Source organism: Hydra vulgaris, chromosome 08 (genome assembly GCF_038396675.1).
Source record: "Hydra vulgaris chromosome 08, alternate assembly HydraT2T_AEP".
NCBI classification, from domain to species: Eukaryota; Metazoa; Cnidaria; class Hydrozoa; order Anthoathecata; family Hydridae; genus Hydra; species Hydra vulgaris.
The window spans coordinates 67,817,065-67,841,119 of NC_088927.1; the positions used below are offsets into that span (position 1 = coordinate 67,817,065).

The 24,055-nt window shown below is 25.8% G+C and overlaps 1 protein-coding gene across 5 annotated transcripts in view; it reads left to right on the forward strand.

Annotated features, from left to right (window-relative positions):
* Positions 1 to 24,055, forward strand: part of LOC136084083 (transmembrane channel-like protein 7) — a 97,666-nt gene that overhangs the window by 64,814 nt on the left and 8,797 nt on the right. For all 5 annotated transcript variants that reach the window (XM_065804222.1, XM_065804223.1, XM_065804224.1 and 2 more), the window contains exons 10-13: positions 6,320 to 6,462; positions 19,027 to 19,111; positions 19,190 to 19,293; positions 19,395 to 19,496. In XM_065804222.1, coding sequence (XP_065660294.1) covers positions 6,320 to 6,462; positions 19,027 to 19,111; positions 19,190 to 19,293; positions 19,395 to 19,496 — 434 coding nt within the window. The remainder of the gene's footprint in view (positions 1 to 6,319; positions 6,463 to 19,026; positions 19,112 to 19,189; positions 19,294 to 19,394; positions 19,497 to 24,055) is intronic.

A 24,055-nucleotide genomic window follows, 5' to 3' on the forward strand; every position in this document is an offset into this window, starting at 1 on the left:
CTAAAACTTATAGAATTATAATTTTTCAATAAAATTATTTAAACATGACAGTTAGTATTTGGTGGCATATCTATTTGCTCTAAAAACAGCACACACCAAAGAAGCATCAAATTAACTAAATCAATTAGAACATTCTCAGGAATGTTATACCAACATTTTACAACATGTTATACCTAAGATGTTCAATAGGATTAAGGTCTGGGCTCTGTGAAGGTCATTCAAGAACTTTGCGTTTTTGCGATTTGAAGTATTTCTTAACAGATCTGGCACAATGCTTTAAATCACTATCTTGCCATAAGATCCATTTGCAAGTCATTTTATACTTGGAATACCTTACTAATTGTATATTAGCTTTTTAACTGTAACTTTAAGTCTTCCAGAGACCTAAGTTACAGTTTATTTATTCTTCACTGCTTTTAAAATATCTTAAAGTAGTAAGTGACCGGGGTTGATATTTAGCTGGGGCCAGGTTTGATAAAATAAAGCTGGGGTCAGGTTTGTGACCGGGGTTGCATAGACATTTATACATCCTTAAGTATATTTTTTTAATTCAAAATTCATGTTTTATTTTGTATATATATGCATATATAAATTTGATCATGTTGATCATGATATCATTATGATCAAGATGATCATCATAATCATCATTATTATTATGATCATGATCATCACCATAATCATCAAAATTATCATTATCATCATCATGATGATCATTATCATCATCATCAACAGCATAAAAGAGGAAGGCTAAAGCCTGATGATGATGATCATCATCAGGCTTTAACCATCCTTTTTTTATGCTGTTTCTCTAATATAAACAATCTAGAGCATTTTTTTTCTTACCTAAAGCTCATTCATACAATATGTAAGGCACTCTCTTCAAATTTTATTACTTCCACCACTACCATTTTCTACTGAAGCTGCTACCTCTCTACATGCTGAAACCTAAATTACTTTAATCTTTTCTAACAAACGTTGTTCGATACAATTTTTTTTCTAATCTAAGATTATACCTCCTTTTCTTGTCTTGCTATTCACACCACAAATCCATCTGATCATCTTCTCTTTTGGCAAATACTACACCATATAAATACTAAAGTTTATATTACAATGAAAGGATATTGTATGCATCTAAATAAATAGCAAACATATATGTTTGTATCCATAATATGTATAAATGCATAAAGTGCATTTTGGAAGCTTTTATTCCTTACGGAATAAAGTTTTAAAAGCTTTTATTAATTCTCTTCAATTTTAAGTCAAGCCTCATTCTACTCCATATTTTTCACCATCTTGAGCAGTTGCTTTATACTCTTATCTTGACAAAAAATCTTCACTGATCAATTAATTAAATTTGATCTCTCTTCTCTAACAGCCTAAGGCTTGCAGTATTATTGCAGGCTTATGTATTTTAAATTCTGGACTTAAAATCATTTTTGCTGGACAAGAAAACTCATTTATTGCAAAAAAGTATTGCAATTTTGTTGGCACTTGTTAAGCTTGAGTTACTTTCACATTTTTGTAAGGTTGCATTTCTTTCTTTTTTCTACAAATACAATCATGGTCGATGCTCAAACAAGCTATTATCTCTATAATGATAAACCAAAACTCATTCTTGCTTGGATTTTTATTCAACAAGTTGCATCCTTTTACTGTGTCCGTCCCTTCATGCTATAAAAACTTTTATTAATGCAGTTTTTTTCCTTGCACATCAAAAAAACCTTATAACTATTAGCTATTGTCATATTTTTCTTTTTGTATACAACTTACAACTTTTTAAGTCTTCAGTTAACCATTTCCTACTATTTTTACTTATTCTCTATTTTAGAGTAAGTCATAACTTAATAGTGGTTGCTTGCAATTTTTTTGGAAGTAAATTAGATTTAAAAAATATATAAATGTATGCCATTATTTAATAAATAGTAAATGTAAGCATGCAATTATAATATATTAAGTATTATAAATTTTTTATCAATCTCAACAAGTTATATAAAAATAATTGAACTATTGAACTATTTAATTTTACACTTTTTGTGGTTTGTATTTTGGTTTGAAATAATATATAAACCACATTTAATATATAAAATATATAAAAAACATTTAGTAAAAATTTCAGCTAGTTTGAAAAATGTCTGTGAAAAGTTTAAAACTGAAAAAAGCATTTCAAACATTTTTTTTCTGTCTAAAAAATTTAAATGATTTTCCTTACAATCATTGTCACAATTATTATTACAATTGTTGTCCTTTTTTTTTCTTTAAATATAATAAAATCATAATCTAAAATATTTTAGTTTTTAAATTCTTATTTACAACAATTTATTTAGCGATTTTTATGAATGATAGTTCTTATGCAGACTAAGTGTAATTGAATGGATTTGTTTGTATAACACTTTTTTTTATGTGCAGAGACATAAAACATCAAAATGTTCATCAATGGGAAGGATACCATGCTAACCATGGTGTATTTTGAAAAAATTAAATCTTAGATTTAGTTATATTGGATGTGGAAGTGAGGACAATTGCATTGCATGTAAATTGTCTAAGGCAATGAGCGCAGTAAGCAGATATAAGCATAGGTTGATACTATCCACCAAATATTTGGAGTTGATTAAAGAGATATTCATTTCATGCAATTTTATTATATAAGTTAGTCTACAATTTGCCAAATTTGAGGCTGAGTGAAGTTAATGTCAAGGTATTTGTTTAAGTTTACAATTTCAAGAATTTACCTTTTAATGTTATGACTGACTTGGCACCTTGACCAATATAACTAACTTTGCACTTTGCAACTTGGCTATGTTGAGAAACATTTTCTTATTGTCGCAACATTGTTGAAGACTGCTACTTGTGGAAGGGTAGTGTTTTCAATGAGTATGTAAGCAAGGGTATCATCTGCATATTTCTTGTGAGTAATGCCTGTCCGGAGGTAGTCATAACAACAATTAATTCACGTTAAGTTTTGTTTTAGTATTAGTTTTTTATTTCTTATTTCTTTGACAAAGCAGTTAAAATGTAATTATCAGTTTGCTAATTAGTAATTTAATTAGTAAATGAATTGAATATTTTTTATTAAACTGATATGATGGCTTTAAAATGTAGTATTACATACAAAATCAAAAAATAAGTATAAAAATTGATTGAGTTAAAATGGTAAGGGTTTGTCCATAAATTACATCATGCTTTAGGGAGGAGGGGGTTGGCAGTTTTGTGACGATTTGTTACAAGGAGAGGAGGGAGGGTCTCGTTTTTTTTTTTTTTTTTAATGTAAATCTAGAAAAGACTTTCTTTTAATTAAAAGAATATCTGACCAAACCAAAACCCTCAGTTGATGTATCTACAATGTAGATACATCAACATGTAGATTCTACATGTTGATTGTAAAATCAGCTATGCCTGAATCTTACTTAATTGGTATGTACACTCTGTTAACGGAGTAGTTACAGCCTGTTAACTGACTGTTACGGATAATAGTCTATGTGCAGTGCATGCTCTGCGCTTTGTCTTTATATGGTAAGAACTTTATTTAGTTAGTGCACAGAAGTGTGCAGCAACAAAAAAAAACAATCTTTCTGCACTAATTAAAAAGATGATACCAAGAGGCAAACCTGGAACCCTCGGATTACTAGCCTGAAAAAAATGTCAAAATCTACATGACATAATTTATGGACGACCCCTTAGCGAAAAGACTATCAACTGTAACTTCAACTTACAACAAATTCACTCAAGAACAATGAATTTAAGTAATTATTATGTCAGAACTTAAGAGCAACAGGTAAGCAAATTGTGATCATTACAGTGTTGTTAGCTGAGCACAAAAAAAAATGGCCGACCAAAGCAAGTTACAAGTTATGCATTTAGAAATTTGGATAAAGCATATTAACTCCTGTTTGGTAATTGCTTAAGACAAAATTCAAAAACCATTAAATTAGTGGCATCAATTAGTCTTTAGTGATGAAATGTATGTTGAGGTTGATAATCATAAAGGTTAAGCAATGTTGCTTCGAAAAATACAAACATGACTATGTATTGAAATGCACTAAGCCAACTAATGGTTCTATAGGTATTTGGGCTTGTATGAAATATGAAGGTGTTGACTTTTTTCACTTATTTGACAGTAGACTAAACTCTAAAAAATACATAAAAATTCTTGGTGTTTATCTACTTCCTTCATTAGATATTCTTGATAAACCTTGCAATGACTTCATCTTCCTTTAAGGTAATTACTCATGTCTTGAGTAATTATAGTCCAAAAACGTTTGAAAGAAGAAAAAAATCAAAACAAAGCCCTGCAAACCTAATTTGAAGCAATAAATGATGTGTTTAACAATTTTCCATCTAAAGTTTATAGTTTGTCAAATTTTATTGAAGAATAGCTAATAAAGGATGCTCTGTTAATAATATTGTTTTGTTTTTTATTTTTACTAATTTTTCTTGCAGGGGGATTTGCATTTGAAATTATGGTGTTAAACTTTTATGCTATTTTTTTTACTATATGTTTTTATACCTATGTTTGCATTAACTAAATTTTGTTTTTAAAATAAGAGTTTCTTAGTAAATTATATATGGTTTGAAAGTATTTCTTTTCTTTTTTTTAATTCTTTTTTCAGATTAAAAAATTAATCCTCTTAAAAATTTAGTTAAAATATAAATATTTCAAAAATTATATATATATATTCCCAACCCTAACTCCAGCTAATTTTATTTGTAAGTTTGAGAAAAATGTGAAGGAAAAGTATTTCTTAAGAACAAATCAATTAAATTCCTTCAAACTGCCAAAGAAATTAAATAAATATACAAGTATTCAATAGCATATCGAGGACCTAAGTTATGGAATTCTTTTCAAAAAAATAATGCAAATATGGTCAAATCATTAAACTCATTTAAGTTTCAAGCAAAAAAACACATTTTTAATTTTGCAGAATGATAATTAAAACTCTTTTTTTTAAATTTATTCAAATGAATTTTACTTATTATTCTTAGTAGTTACTAATGATATATGTGTCTTTTAATGTATTAATTTTTAAATCTTTGTATATATGTTTGTATATATTTCTAAATCTTTGAATACCTAAATTTGCAATATAGTTATTGCAAAATATCTTTATAATTGTAAAAATAATTTGCTTTTTTATTATATTTTTAGTTTATTTTATATTTTTTTATTTTGTTACTTTTATATTTTAAATAAATTTTTATAACTCTTTTTGACAATATTTTATTATATTAAGGGGCTCTATGTAAAGATTGAGGTGATATTGCATCATCCATATCTTCTTATAGTCCCCGTTTGTTTTTAAAATATTTTATTTATTGATATTTACTATGTAAAACTCATCTGTAATTAATTTTAATAGTGAAATATTAAATAAAAGGAAATATATATATATATATATATATATATATATATATATATATATATATATATATATATATATATATATATATATATATATATATATATATATATATTTATATATATATATATATATATTTATATATATATTAATAAAAAAAACTTATCTAACTTTTTTCTTCTACTTGAAGTTTCACCATTGCTGGATCATCAGGAAGAGTTCTCTTCCAGCAATGGTGAAACTTCAAGTAGAAGAAAAAAGTTAGATAAGTGTTTTTTATTAATATATATATAAATATATATATATATATATATACTAATTTATTATTGCTCTGTTCTTTAAGAACATTGAACACTCTATTTGTAAAATACGCTAACATAATTTACATATATTTATATATATATATATATATCTGTGTATATATATATATATATATATATATATATATATATATATATATATATATATATATATATATATATATATATATATATATATATATATATATATATATATATATATATATATCTGTGTATATATATATATATATATATATATATATACATATTTATATATATATATATATATATATATATATATCTGTGTATATATATATATATGTATACACAGATATATATATATATTTAAATATTATAATATATTAATATAATAATTATTATATTATATAATAATATATTATAATGTATTATTGTATAATATATTATAATGTGTATTTTAGTGTAATATATCATACACAGTTATATATATATATATATATATATATATATATATATATATATATATATATATATATATATATATATATATATATATATATATATATATATATATATATATATATATCTGTGTGTGTATTATAATGTAATATATTATAATGTATTATAGTGTAATATATTATGTGTATTTTAATGTAATATATTATAATGGCTAAAAAATATTTACAGGAAAGTGAATCGATTATATATGCTATGCTTCCAGCAATTACTATTTCTTCTATTAATCTGTTTTTACCACCAGCGTTTCGTCTTATTGCATCTATGGAGTCCTATCAATCTGCTGCAAATGAGCTGCAGATAACTCTAATGAGGTAAGTAAAAATTTAATATTTGCAATTAAAAAGATAAATAAATATATTTATATATAATATATATATATGTATATATATATATATATATTTCTTGAACGTCGTAATAGAATAAAATAAGTAATTATTTTTTAAAATAACATGATGTTTTTTATTCTTGACATGTTTCGTAAAATTTATTTACATTTTCAAAAGATTATTTTACAATAAAAAAACTCTGAAATAAATATTAAAAAATAGAATTCTTAACAGAGAAATATTAACGGACAAAAGTTATACATAATAAACCAATATATTTATTACAAAATAACTCGGTAAATAACCAATCAAAATAACCAACTGCCAAAACAAAATCAAAATAAACTGACAGTAAAATTAAATAGATAAGTTTATAGCATAATGTAAAATTTATTTATTAAGCGAGGGGACTTTCCCATTTAATGTGGACGGCTTCTTTTATCTTTAATTTGTGTTTGGTTGGGGCATTATCCAAAATCTCAAAAGAGTTAGCCAGATTTTTGAAATTAATAGATAAATTTAAGTGTTTAAATATATGAGATTGTTTATCACTTTTAATGTGCTCATTTATTCTAGTTGCCAAGTGTCTGGAGGTTTCTCCAATATAACTGGTATTACAGCCAGCGCAAGAAAGTTTATAGACAACATGAGATTTGAGCAGTTTAGGAAGTGACTCTTTTAAGCAAAAACAATCTTGTATTTTATTAGTAGTAAAAATTAATTTTATTAAAACATCCTTGCAATATTTATGAGCAATTTTTGAAATTTTTATTTTAGTATAATTAGAGTACATTCCAATGTATGGAAGCTTAAAGTATCTTATATTTAAGCTATTAACAATGTTAGAAACAGATGGGTTCATTTTCTTATCAATATAGGATTTAATTTCAGAGTCAATAATTTTTTGTGAAAGTTTATTATTTTGTAAAACTAATGATAGATTCTTAATATCTTTATCAAAACCAACCCAAGTATTATCAATTTTAAATGTACGATCAATCAAACAACGAACAAGTCCAAATTTGTAGCAAGAGGGAATAAAACTAAAAAAATTTTCTAAAAGACCTGTATACGTTTTTTTGTGATAAACTTAAGTCAAAAACAAATTGGATTTTTTAATAAAGTACATCTAAAAAGGCAATCTGGTTATCTTGTTCTTTTTCCATAGTAAATTTCAAATTTTTATGTTTTTATGTTGTTTATTGAGGTGTTTGAAAAATTCTTGAGCTTTATATTCAAAATTAAAAATAGCAATTATGTCATCCACAAACTGTTTCTAAAAAAATGGTGCTGTAAAGGAGCAATTATTGACCCATGTTCGTTCATGAAATATATATAGTGTAAAATAAAACTACGTGATTTTCACAACTTTGTGTTTCATGCTGTTGCAATGGTGAAATACAAATATAGTTTGTTCGTTAAAAAATTATATACAATTAAAACTATACAGCAAAAACCTATATTGAAAAAACTATTGTTACAATCGCCTGTATCTAATCTTCAGGTTTGTGGTTGCTTAATAGAAATTTTTTTTTGTTATGACACTTGGAAATTAACTTTTATTAAGTAGCTCTTCAACATTTTTATAAAGTAAAATTATTAGTTTTTCATATAATCAAAATAAACATTTTTTTTTTGTATTGTTGTAAGCAGGGGCTTTTTTTAGGATAGACCAAATTAATTCTGGTGTTTCTTTCAGTTTTTCCCTAGTTTCCCATATATATTTTGAGAGAGCGGTTGCATTGGAAAGTTTTTTATTTGTAAATGATTGCTTGTGGTTTGCATATCTCTTTTTCCACACGCCCTCTGATAAACCAATGTATGCTTTGCTGGGCATGTTTGGGGAAAATGTTATACATTTGTAAATTATGTATGTCACTCTACAATATTTATTCAGCTGGCAGATTTCTTTTTGTTTGCAATTGCAAGGGAGATTTTCAGTTGAATAGTTTATGCAATGGGTTTGAAGGTGATATATATATATATATATATATATTATATATATATATATATATATATATATATATATATATATATATATACATATATATATATATATACATATATATATATATATATATATATGTATATATATATATATATATATATATATACATATATATATATATATATATATATATATATATATATATATATATATATATATATATATATATATATATATACACACACACACATATATTAAGGTGTTAACTAGGAATAAATTTGATACAGCGTTTTGAAATATATCCCCTCCCCTAAGATTAAAATTTGTACTGGGAATATATGGGATCCTTTTCTTATATTCTTTCTTCTTCTAATCCACTTTATTTTTGGTGCTACATACATTGATTGAACAGCGCCAAAAATAAAAATAAATACTCTCTGTAACATTTATTAGAGATGAATATGAAATCAACACAAAATTAAATGTGGTTTCACAACGACAAGGCAAATTAAGCTCCGATTTCCAAAGATATATTCAGAATTATATATTTTTATGTTATAAAATAATCAGTGTGTATTAATTATTATTAAGAATAATATATTTGATTTACTTTTAATCTTAATATATCTTTGCCGCTTTCATGTTACGAGTATTCTTTTAAATATATGTTTTTTTCACTGGTGGACATTAAATGGTGATTTTTAAAGTAGTAAAGTGATTTTTAAAGTAATATAGCGATCTTCTCATTATTATTTAAATTCTGTTTGACGTCCCTTTTTTATGGATGAACCTTTACACCATCATGTAATAAATTGTGTCATCAAAAGAAATGTTTTAAAAATAAAAAAATAATAAAGGTTTTGAAACACAAGCTTGTAAATTTCATATTTCACATTTATTGCAAGTTCAATTTTATGATAAAAATTAACTTTCTTTATACATAAATCGCGTAGCGAAATAAAGTTACAACTACAAATTCTCAGCAAAAACAACAATAAATGTTTAATTACAAAAGAATTACAAAAGACTGCAAATGATTGCACACTATCATGGCAACAAAGAATACCAATAAATTTTTTTCATGCATAGTCATAAAATGTTATTATGACTATGGTTCATTGAAACATTTAAGTTTGCTTTTATGTTTTAAATTCAGGTAAGCAGTGAATCTAGTTTTCTTGTTTTTTAAATTTCTAGTACCAGTTTGTTGTAATAAAAAAAAAACATTCTTGTTATTAAAGTTATTTAATTTACTTTTTAATATACCTATTTAATTTATGTTTTAAATATAAGCAACCAGTAAAGTAAAGAAATCTATTTTCCTCATTAAATAAATTTCTAGAAGTTTGTTATAATCAAAAAACATTCGTTTAACTTATCTAATTATTCAGCCAAAAAGTGCGAAACTTTTAAAGAAATAACATTTGTGGGTGTTTAACCAAACAAATTTGTAATTTTTTAAATTGTACTTTATTTCTTGCTAACTTTTATTTCATAATATTTGCTGTTGATGGAATGCATTGCAAAAAATTATTTGCAAATTTTGAGACATGAATTTTTTTTTCGAGCAATTTCAGGGGTTTTTGGAAAATTCCAATTCTCAAAAAGTTTTTTCCAAGAGGCGTTTTTGCAGTTATGCAAGCGCGTAGTTATACCAATAACGGCAATTTTATTTCAAGTTTTAAACAATAAATTATAATTTTTTATGTTATTTTTCTATTAGTTTTTAATAGTATTTAATTTTCAATAATTTTTAGAATTATTATTAAATTTTAATTTGGCAAACTTTATTTAGAGACAGGGGTTTTTTCACTTTTTAATTGGGAATTTTAATTTTATCAGCTTTTGGGAATACTGCGTTTGACAGGGCCTCACAGGGCAAGTTTACACCCTATATTTATATATATGTATAAAATTTTAAAATATTTTTAAAACCATAGCAAAAATATTTATATATATATATATAAATAAGTAAATAAATAGTAATAAATAAATAAAGATTTATTAGAACAAGTTTAAAAATTACATATTCTAAAGGACATACAGGTCCAATAAATGGACACTGACAATATGCCCCTAAATAAGAAAACAAAGTACATATGGAACAAATATAGTTTATATTAGAAACATTCAAGATTTCATTCATTTTTTTGACATGAATTATTTTTTATAGACACAATGTTTATCGAAATAGCATGATTTTATTTTATTTTAAAAAACTTCAAATGTTATCAGCATTTACAATTCGTTGAGAAAAACAATATTTGCGAATGTCAAGTTGATATCTTTGAATCCTATAAGTATGACTATAGTTATTATTGGAAATTTCGAAAAACAAATTTTTATCTATGCAAACCAAGTTATGCATAATTTTGAAACATATAACTAAATCATGTTTTAAACGTCTGAGCTCCAGAGAATCCAAACCAAGCAGCTGTAAACGGCTAGAATAGCTTAAACAACTAAGATTAGCAATTTTTTTTGTGAGTCGTTTTTGATTATTTTTAATAGATTTTATTAACATAATTTGGTGTGGCGACCAAACTAGAGAGCAATATTCAAGAATTGGTCTTATATAAGTGGTAAATGCACGCACTAATATAATAGGATTGCGAGTTTTTAAGCATTTTAAGATTAGTATTTGCTACATGAATGACTCTGGCAATATGTTTTTTGTAGTTTTGGCAGGAGTCCATAGTTACTCCAAGATCTTTTGGGTTAGATGACCAATCTAGAATACAATCACCTAACTATATATATATATATATATATATATATATATATATATATATATATATATATATATATATATATATATATATATATATATATATATATATATATATATATATATATATATATATATATATATGTATATGTATATGTATATGTATATGTATATATATATATATATATATATATATATATTATATATATATATATATATATTATATATATATATATATATATATATATATATATATATATATATATATATATATATATATATATATATATATATATATATATATATATATATATATATATATATTCTATATTTAGAACCAGAGCTGGCTCTACGGAGATTAATTAAATAACAATATTTAAAAAAGCCTTTTATAAATTTTTGTCCCCATATGGTTGTTTTTCTAACATAAAACAATATTCAATATTTGACCATTTAAACTGCAAACTCAAGTTAATGCGTCCGCTAAGTTATCTTTAAAAGGAACAAGATATACATCAACTTTAATATCGTATTCTTCAATTATTTATTACAACACGTTTATTCTTCTCCGCATTAATATTTCACCAGTTGCTTTTGACTTCAATTTTAATTTACCAGTTAGCGCGTTATAAATCCAGTGGAACACTGCTACAAAATCTTTAGAAATTATGACTTTCTCTAGTTTATATACCAATGTCCTTTTTATTCCTCTCTTCCCCACGCCTAACTGTGCCATGTTTAAATGAATTTCAGACCTTTTTTTTTGAAGCTATGTTGCATCTTCCGCACCCATTGCTAAAAAAGTTGCATTAGCCCATATCTTTCTCTCCATCCCATGAACAGCTCAACAATCACAAAGTGGCTTGCAATTTTTATCTCTGCACAGGCTTCTTGAAAAACACATTTTAACATTTTTTAAAAATAGTTGTTAGTTTGAACTCTGTCAAACTAACAACTATTTTTTTCTAAAGACAATCAACAACTGACAAAAAACACAGACTGAAAACACTACTTTCCTGCTCAACTTTTTTGGGATTTTCTCAATTTTCTAGACATCAATTTGTCACCAACTTTTTGCAAATATAATCCCAACACGGCAACCCCATCATCACCAATATGTTCACCTTCATCGGTCATTAAACCATATTTTTTAAAAGCCTCTAGACATAATCGAGACTCACCACATTCTCATTAATAAAGTTGTCATTCCTGTAATAAGATTTCCACTCTTCATCAACGCGTCTTTAATGGCATTCACAACGGATTTTATAGTCATTGGCGCAACATTTAGTCTAAAACCAAGACTTTTTTAACAATACATTTTTTTGTGAAATACCACAGGGCGGACAGCCTAAGGTATTCCTAAACTTTCAAATGGAGATAAACCTTGCGTAGATTGCACCACATTGCTAAGTATTGTTTATGCTCTTTTCTTGCGTATAAAAAATTCTTTGCAATGTGGTGCAACCCTCTGCAGTAACATACTAAATAAATTTTTGTCATTTTTGACTTTTCTGATAAATTAGCAAGATACGCCAATCATTTCAAATCAGCCAAAAGTGCACCAGCTTTTTCTTATAATTCATAAGTCATATAATTTTAATTTAATAAAAAGCTCCTTGCACTAAAAGCATACACAAAGAAAGCTGCCTGACTTTATTTGCATCTTGCTTGACTTTATTTGTAAATTTTTATTTGTATAAAGCACTTGCCTGACTTTATTTGCATCAACAGTTTATACTTTCTAAACTAAATCAGCAGTTTTTTGATGAAAAAAGTAAAAAAAGTAATTCTAGCTTTTTGTTCTGCATTTCAGCTATTATTTTTGTTCTTTGCATCCACTCATCAGCATCTGAAATTCCATCATATGTTTCAAGCATTTCAATTAGTTTTATACTTGAAAAAAAATATTTTATAAATTTTTTTATAAGAACCTTTTACAATATTGTCATGAAAGATCTTATATATAGATTTCTTTTCGCTACCTCAATTTTAAACAAAAAAATATTTTTTTCAATAAATTATAGAGTTAAAATAATAGTTTCAGCTTGCTTTAAATAAAGTCATTTAAACTTTTAAATAAGCTGTTTAATTTTGATTTATAACCATGTTATTCACATAAAGTAGCGGGAAAAAAAATCATAAAAACTATGATACGTTCATAATAAACATATTTTTTGTCATGTCCCTTGTTTCTTAAGTTTAATATAAGTTACAAAAGCGAATATTGGAAAGTAAGACAAATTAAAACTATTTCCTCGTTGAGCAAAACAAAGAAATACATACGTTTTTAAGTATCTCGTACAACTTTGAATATTTTAATTTTATTTAAATTCTTAACAGCGGATTATATTTTAAGAGAAGCTATTTTGATAAGATGTTTTGAAAAACTCGGAATATTTGGTCAAGAGCCTCTTAAAATAGAAATTTTATTTTTCAATTTTTTATTGCCCTAAAAAACTGCATATTTCACTGATTTGTCTTTAAGTACATTGATTAGTCAAATTTCTTCTGCGCTTATCAGTGTTTTTTTTTTGAGTATCAATCTGTTGAAGAACTAAACTTTTTTGAAAAAAATTTCTTTGCGTATACATTGAAGTTAACTATTACTATTTTCTTTACAAACTAAAAAAATATCGAGATTTATGTAAAAGTTTATTAAATTCTTTAAAAGGTTACCTAATTTTTCAGATTTTATGTGTAAGAGTTACAGCTTACGCAAATCTTCCAAAACTTTGCACATTCCTTCTGACGAAAAACAACGCTCTTAAAAAGTGATCAGGTAATACAGCAACTATTTTGATAAAAGACAGATGTCTTCGAGCCGTTTTAAGATTTGACTAAAATATGGTACTTGTTGCTTATTGTTACAGTACATTTCTTTAAGATCGACAGTTTTAAGAAATAAAAGCTTTAGATATCACAAAACACAGGCAAAGTAAAATGCAAAAGACAAAGACAAGATTTTTATATGATATTAACAAGAAGTTTTGTATGATGTTAGGCAGTTGATAGCCAAAATAACATGACATATTGGCTATCCGGAATGATAGTGGCTCATGGAATTTTACTCTTAAGCAAATAATTTCTTAAAATTACAAAAATATTTTGAAAGTATTATCTCAGGTTTCACAACTCAGTCATTTTCCACCAAGGAAGACATAAACCCAAGTTTACGTGCAATAATGTTTTAAAAAGCGGCCAGTGTCTATAATCTGAAAACATGGTGTGGCAGTACAAAGTCTTCTACCGCAAATTTGTCTTCTAATTACATAAATCCTCTTAATTAAATCCACAATCATTATTTCACGGTATGATAATACAACTGGCAGTTTTCATAAAATGTTGTTATTTAATAAATCAGAGAATCATAAAATGTTGTTATTTAATGAATCTCCATAGAACCAGCTCTGGTTCTAAATATAAATTACTATAAATTACTACTGTACTAATTTTTTTAAGATATTTATAATAAGTTTTTTAATAAGCCAGCTCTGGTTCTAAATATAAATAAACGATTTCCCCGGAGTGGTCTCTTGAGCTTTGGGAACAGCCAGAAGTCACACGGTGCTAAGTCGGGCGAATACGGTGGTTGTGGAGCAACCACCGTATTCGCCCGACCGTATACGGTGGTTGTGGAGCATGGGTAGAGTTTTTGGCGAAAATCGTGGTGCAAAATCCAAGAGTTATTGGCCCATAATTCCGGTCTCTTTTTGCGAATAGCTTCACGCAAACGTCGCATAACGCTTAAATAATATTCCTTGTTGACAGTTTGGCCAGTTGGAAGGAATTCGTAGTGCACGACACCACAATAATCAAAGAAAACAGTCAACATGACCTTGATTTTTGAGCGACTTTGACGTGGTTGCTTCGGTCTCGGCTCGCCTTTTTCACTGTATTCACTCGATTGGTCGGTTGTTTCAGGGTCGTATGCGTACACCCAAGTCTCATCTCCAGTAATGATTTGTTTGTAGACGTCTTGATAGTCAGAAAGCATTGCTTCACACGTTTTAACGCGACGCTCTTTTTCAAAGGAGTTGAGAAATTTCGGCACCAAACGTGATTTGAGTCTGATGAGGCCCAAATGATCCTTCAAAATCGCTTGCACCGACCCAAATGATATTCCAACCATGTCAACAAGGTCTCGAATGGTTAACCGACGATTTGCAAGCACCAATTCTTTGATTTTGTTGATGTGGCGATCATCAATCGAAGTCGATGGTCGTCCGGAGCGTTCCAAGTCATCAACACGTTCTCGGCCTTCTTTGAAGTCTTTGTACCACTTGTAAACATTTTTTTGAGACATATTCTCTTCACCGAAGGCCTTTTGCAACATACGATACGTTTCAGCAGCAGAAATATCATTCCGCAAACAAAATTTAATAGCACTTCTTTGCTCAACAAAGTTAGACATCGTGAAAATCGCCGAATGCACTTTTGGTACTTCAGAAACAAGCGTAAACAAAAAAAAATAATTATGAGTTTGACATGTAATTTGGCGCAAATGTTAATGACATTCCTACCAACTTAAAAATAAAAAAGATTGGACGATTCGAATAAGGCGGGAAGTTTAAATTAAAAATTCACCTTACTTTTTGATCACAGTAGTATATATATATATATATATATATATATATATATATATATATATATATATATATATATATATATATATATATGTGTGTGTGTGTGTGTGTGTATTTATCTGTACTAATTTTTTTAAGATATTTATAATAAGTTTTTGTTCTAATGTATATAAAGAAAGGAAATTAATAAAAAAGTAATCTGACTCTTAAGAGATCTGATTAAGAAAATTTTGTTCTTAAGCTGTAAAAGTTATAGTAAGAATAAATAGAATTATGATTAAATAAAAATGGAAATAATAGAATTTTAAATAAAATTTTAATAAAATAGATAATAAAAAGGAAAATTGAGTAATAGATGACTAAATGATGCCCTATTTTAATTAACTAAAGTATAAACATTTGACTTAAAATGATCAATAAATATTTTATAATAAAAAATGAAATCATATAAAATTTTCATATAATCAGATGAAATTAAAAGTTTTTATTAGTAATTTTATTAAAAATGTAATTTAAAAAAATTATGATGCATTTAAAATGTAACATAATTAACAAAATTATCAATTGTCATGTTTATTTTCATTTTTATTTATTTTAAAATATAAATAACTGTATAACTTCATAACTTTGAAATAAATACAAACCATCTAACTAAAAGTGAAGCCAAATTATAAATTATAATTTACAATTTTTTATTAGCTTTGACACTAAAAATATAAATCAGATTAAAACATTGTTATTTAATTTTAAACATTTAAAGAAAGATATTTGTTGAATTAAAAAAAAAAAACCTTCCATTTTAAGTTATTAAAAGTACAATAAACTTTATAAATTCTAACATGTGTTCTATTATGATCTAATATAAAAAAGATCTAATATGAAATACAGATTTAAAATTTCACCGCAAGCATATTGACAATGCCTAGTAAATTATTTTAATTCTATCATTGTTGAAAAATGTAGTTGATAAGAAAAAAAGAAAAAACAAAAATTTGTAATGAGTATAACGAGCAAACAAAATTTGTTATTTTAAGTTCAAAAACAACATATAGCACAAATTAGCAACAATGCAGTTAACTGTAAAAACTAATGTTTTTTTTTTATTACCAGGAAACAAAATTGTTTTTACCTCAATTGTGTAGAATTCCAATATCTTCTAAAAATGTTTCAATAGTAGTCAAACCAAAAAAGCGGAACTAAAAAAATGAAAAAAATAAGTATAATAACGAGTGCAAGTCTTTTGTATGATTTTTATTTATTAATGTGCCCAGGTACCAGGTAGGGGTAGGTTTTTTATCAATGTGCTTGGTACAATAATGAATGCAAGCGCTCATTACCATACCTGGTAATGAATGTTTGCCAACTTTAAAAGCCTTTTAATAAACGATCTTGTTCTAGTTATGCGACAAACAGTTGGCCATGTGCAAAGCAATATGAGATACAATAATAAGAGATACCCAGTATTGTTTTAACAAATACTAAGCTAACTTAATCTGAGGAGTAAAGATTCTCTCAGAGACAAAAATATGTAGTGCATGTCCCATCAATCAGGTTTGCTACCATGCATTCTATAAAGCTTAAAAGCAAAGTATACCCTTTCACAACATATTAGACAAAATATTTCACATATTAGACAAATTTATGCTTATAAAAACTGGTTTAAAAAATGACGTTGCAAGGAAGGGCTAAAAAATATTAGGATAATGTAGTCTAAACAAAAATATTTAATAGTCAAAGATGACCTTACCTACTGCTAAGATTATCTTAAATAAAAGACATTAGAAAAAGTCAAGGAAAAATCAAATATAAAAAAAAAAAAAAAATCCTGTTTTAATATATTCAATAAAACTTTGAATGTAGACTGTAGTTGTTCCCAATAAATGCTTACAACTAGTTACAGTCAAAAATAGATTATATAACTTGAGTTGTATGACTATATGCAGCTATTGCCCATAAAGTGAAACAACTCAAAGTTACATTACACAAACAACACAAAAAAAAAATTGTGTTTAGATAAGCTTATGCTTACTAGTTTTGCTTATCTTTATAGCATACGGATTTTTCATAATAGCCTAAGGATTTTTCATAATAACATACAAATTTTTTATATACAGCTTTTTCAGAAAAAGGAGAAAAAAAACACCAATAATATTAAATGAAAAGATTGCTAATACGTGTCAAACACTCAGTCGATGTAGTGGCACTACTAAGATAGTCGATGTATGTACTGAAGCTCCCAGCAGCAGGCTACTTTAGTGTGACATTACAAGATTTGTCTAAACATTCATTTATCAAAACCAAGAATAACTTAAACAATTCTAAACTAGAAAGCTACCCAACGAAATCAAACAATGGTTTGATTTTGTTGGGTAGCTTTAACACTTAAACACTTAAAACCTATACCATAATTGAGAGCAGGTGATTCATAAGTGAAACATAAGTGAGAGCAAAATGATTCTTTAATGCGAGGCAAGGCAATGATTTTGCCCAACCTTTATGGGTTATATATATATATATATATATATATATATATATATATATATATATATATATATATATATATATATATATATATATATATATATATATATATATATATATATATATATATATATATATATATATATATATATATGTAAATTATGTTAGTGTATTTTACAAATAGAGTGCTCAATGTTCTTAAAGAACAGAGCAATAATAAATTAGTAAAAAACACTTATCTAACTTTTATCTTCGACTTGAAGTTTCACCATTGCTGGATCATCAGGAAGTGTCTTCCTGATGATCCAGCAATGGTGTTAAAAAAAATGGTGTCGCGTTAAAGAATCATTTTGCTCTCACTTATGTTTCACTTATGAATCACCTGCTCTCAATTATGGTATAGGTTTTAACTCTTCCTGATGATCCAGCAATGGTGAAACTTCAAGTCGAAGATAAAAGTTAGATAAGTGTTTTTTACTAATTTATATATATATATATATATATATATATATATATATATATATATATATATATATATATATATATATATATATATATATATACACACACACATACATATATACATATATACATATATATATATATATATATATATATATATATATATATATATATATATATATATATATATATATATATATATATATATATATATATATATATATATATATTTATATAAATGTATAGAATTTTTATATTAATGTATAAACTGCATATTATTTTTAGAACTTATGTTTTTATTAGTTTTTATATTTTTGCATAATACATATTATAAATATTTTTAGAACCACACTTTTAAAGTTTGCGAGCCTCATAGCTTATGTTGTTTTACTTTACAAGAAAATTTCAGACTATTCAAATATTAACAAAGTATTTTTTATAAAAATTTTTTCATTCTGATTATGATAATGATGATGATGATGATTTTGTAAGAGTTTTTTTCTTTAGTCATTCTGCTGGGAGAATTATAGTGGGAAAGCCTTTTACAAACTTGTCATTGTTGATTTTTTTTCTCTTCTTATCACTATTTTTTTTGGTGAATTTGTTAGAAAGTAAGTGAAAACCACTTTTTTTTGCTATTTATTAATAACTTAGTTATGTCTTTTCTTGTTTCCACCTTAAATGCAATTTGCATAAAAAAAATTTACTATAGTGTGCTGGTTACCTATTTAAATTCATTGAAATACTTGGGCCTACCAGGTTTTGATATATCAAGAAATGCATTGGATCTAATATATAGTCAAGCTGTATGCTGGTTAGTTTTTTTTTTTATCTTTAATGTTATAAAATAGAGCATTATATTTAAATAAACAACAAAGTTTATTTTTAGTATTTTATGTTTTTAGTTGCATTAATAATTAAAAGATTTTACTATTAAAACTTAATGATAATTTAACAAAAGTTTTTTTTCATTTATTTCATTAAACAAATATTTATAAAGTATTTCAGCAGAAGACTTTTATCACCATGTGTTCTGATTCACACACATGTATATGTGTGTGTGTGTGTGTGTGTGTGTGTGTGTGTGTGTGTGTGTGTGTGTGTGTGTGTGTGTGTGTGTGTATATATATATATATATATGATTCTTTTAGATAATCATAACTCAGTGTTTCGTGCTCTGGTTATCTTTTGTGAATAATGTAAATCTAATTTAAGCTAAATTGTTCGTTATTTAGTACATGCTTAAGTCTATTTTTTATGGGACTATATGGTAAAATTAAATTTGCTGATTTTGGTTGTTGATTTACTTTGTCCAATTTATGAAACTTTACAAATTTTGTAAAAATGATGATTACATAGTGTTGCTTAAGTTGGAATTTGGAGTAAGAAATGGCAAGCGCAATAAAGAGAAGCAACTTTAGCAGATCCTAACTTTGCATTGGATTGTATATGCAATGAATTGTATTTATGTTATATTTCCATGAGAGGTCATATACCAAATAGAGTCACTTTAGATGTAAGATTGTCAGGAAGATTATAAATGTAGGTAAGAAACAATACAGGACCAAGAATAGAATGCTTTGGTACCCCGTAAATTATTGATAGATATGAAGATAACTTTAATACTGTGGCTAAAAAGAAATGATTCTATAACTCAAAAACTTTCCTAGATACACCATGTGAAGCATGTTTATGGGTAAGGTCAGCATGCCAAACCATCAAAAGCTTTTGGTATTGTCAAAATCAAAAAAGTTATTAAGCTCAAGATGAGATGATAAAAGTTTGTTTATTAAAGACTCTATGAGCTTGCTAATAATAGAGAGAAGACTGATAGGATGATAGTTGAAAAGGTCAGAGTGTTTCCATAACACTTTAAAAAATTGAAACCACAGTTGTTATGTTCCAGCAGGCAGAAAACAAGATTCAGTCAAGCATTTTAATAGATTAGAAAAAACTAAATGGTGTTTTTATTAGACTATAGGGCTCAAATTAACTCAAAAAAAATCTAATCGTGGGAAGGAAAGACAAAATTTTTTGCACCTCCCCTCCTCTTCTTCATCGCTGGAGCCGCTTTACAGCAATGTGGGAGGGGGGGGGGTTGCATTAGCATAAAGTTCTATCTTTTGTACATTAGTTCATAATTTCATTTTTTTAAGATATTATCTCTCATATTTAAATATATTATCTTATAATTATCTTGTTTGGAGAAGTTTAAAATAGTGTAAGTTACTTTTATAATTTATAGTTATAACTTAACGTTTAAGTTGTAGTTATAGTATAATGAGCTAGTAATGTATTTAATAGTATTAAATAATTACTTTTAGTAATTGTTTTTACTCAATATGATACTTAAAAAAGTAAGAGTAAATATGTAATTATTACATTATTTAAATCACTTGTTTAAATATTGTAATATATGCGTTTAAATGATTTTATTTATAATTAGTCATAAAAAAAACCATTTAATACATTCATGCTAGCAATAAAACATGTGTTATTTTTAAAGAGTATTTAATTCTCATTGTAAAAAACTATAAAACAACAATAAAACAAACTGCAAAGTTGTTTTAGCAATATAAAGAGTTAATGTAAATAATTTTGTGACATTGTTTTATACAGTTTATAACCTTAATAGCATAAAACGAGTTTAAAATAAAGCAAAGTATATAAATAGAATTGAATTATTAAATTAAAACATCATAAAACTTTAAACTTCATATTTGCACAAAAACATGCCTCATACTACCGTAGGAAACTATAATCTAAACGAGTAAGATCATAGCAAAAAAACATTTAGATACCACATTTTTTATAATTTATTGTTTCTTGATCTAGTGTACTCAACCCCCGAAATTAGGGTCAGCATTTGACAATGCAGACCTAACTGCCCTCCTTAAAACATTTAAGGAGGGCAGTTAGATCTGCACCTCCTTAAAAGTGAAACAAAAAAATTTGGTTTAATGATTCGAATTGTATTTCCTTGAGTTTAAGAATATGCTTAAATTATTTTTTTAGAAAAATGTTCTTTAAGCAGAAGTAAAATAATTTATTAATTTTAATTTTTTTTAATTTAATTTTTTTTTAACCTTTTGTAATCACTGGTTTAATGTTTGTAATAGAATGTTTTTTTATACTTTTAAAACTATTTATAAGAAACATAATATAGTTAACTATTCAAAATGTTCACGATTTAAATAAGACTTTCTTTCTCACTTGCATTATGTTCTAAATCTGACATTGTTACTGTTTAACTTCCAACAATAATTCTAGCTTTGCTATGTATTACAGCCTGGGTAAAGATGCCGCTGCTTAAGTTTATAACTATTGAGCGTTAAAATTTTTTTTAATTTTTCCAATTTTTTTTTTTTAATTTCAAATTTCAATCGCAAAATTATTTGAACAAAAGAATTTTAGAAGACTAATTTTTAACTATTTTTACTATTTTTAAATAAAATTACAAAAAGCAACTTTTTTGTATTTATTGAAAATGTTTGATCCTGATATCGCCTTAAATAAAATATTAAAAAATGGTATCGCGTTTTTTATATTCTATTCGAGATTTCTTGTTAAAATAATTTTTAGTTAAAAGCTTATATTATGTGTTGACATTATTTAAGATGTAAATAGAAACGTTTATATTGCTAATTTTTGCTTGTCTTAGAGTATATAAAGTAAATTTAATAGTTGAGTTACTGCAGGTTACTGTAATTAACTAGTTGTTTGGATTTAGTTTAAAGGTAAATTTACTGTAATGTATTTTTTCCGTTGAGTAAATGCAACTAAATATAACTTTAAAATAGTATTGGTTTCCACACAGAGATTTAAAGTAATTTAAATTCAAAAGCGTTTTATCTTGAATAAAATCTCCGCGCAAGAGAGCAAGGATCATACTATTCAAAAGATAAATTTAGCGCGACTTTAGAATTACAGAAAAAGTGTGGACCTTAGATTCAAGAGTTGAATTAGAGGAAAAGTTATTTGCAACAACATCAGTTTTTGCTAATAACTTTGCTAATGTTTAAAAACAACTGCCCAACAACATGTAAATATAATGAGGTATAATAACATCTATTAATATAACATAATAACAACAACATCTGGAATTTCATTGTCTAATAATGTCTGTGCTAAAAGTACATCTGTGCAACTACATCTGTGGATACCACAGATTTAGTTATATACTTTCAATTATATTAAGAATAACTACATGATTTTTTTAAGATTAATAAAATCAAGAAAAAATTATTAAATACAAATGTGTTATTTTAACCAGATGTAGTATAATAATAATAATAATGTTATTTTAACCAGATATAGATGTTACATAAATGATTTTTTTCATTATGTATTTTTTTCATTAGCTTCTTAAACTAAGAACTATGCATACAGTTTTGTTAGGCTAGTTTCGTCTGGCACAAATTAAAAAAAAAAAGGCAATTTATTTAGGGCTAAATCTAAAATTTCAAATAACAGATTTAACAGAATAAAAAACTAAAACAATTAAGGTCAATAGATTAGAGCTACCAAGATAAATTTAAACACCACACAAACACAATTGCCAGGCTACAGTGCAGTGACTAGCTACTGCAAATGTCAATTAAGATGGTATAAAAAACAAAACAACAAACAAAATTAAAATTTATAGAACAAACTAGAAATAGTTTGAGCAGGAAATTCTTGGCAAAGGGGGAGGGGGCAGTTTTATGTAAATCCAACATTTTTTTAAACGAACTAAATGGACACCGAAAAATATTTAATGTCATGGACGGACCCTTACCAGAAATGGGCAACATGAAGTTGTTTAAGTATTTCAAAATTATCACCATTAAAATAAATATATATTTATGTGTGGTGTGTTTGTAAAATTATCTATATTATATATATCGGCCACTTCACTTTATTTCAATGATCTTTATAATACTTTGAATTTAATGATACATTAACAGATGACTTATTTTATACAATTTCACATCAAATTAAGTTCCAGAAGTTTAACAACCACAGAATTTGCGGTTAGACAGAATTTTGTTATCTATTTTTTAATTAAAATATGACATAGAAGTGCTGAAGCAATATTTTACAACCAGAATTGTTGAATGGAAGCAATATTGTAATATTAGGAACTTTATTTGTAAAACATCTAAATCATTTTAATCTAGTCCTAAATTGATGGTCCTAAATTGATGGTCTTAAATTAAATTTATTTATTACTTTTTGTTTAATTTCTGCAATTCAGCTTTTATAAGCGGTTTAAGTACTTTTCAGGTGAGTCCTCATAATACTAATAAATAAATAGCCAAGTCAAAAAATTTATTGTAAAATCACAATCACAGTTGCAATGTCACAGTTCACATATCATATTTCATGTCATAA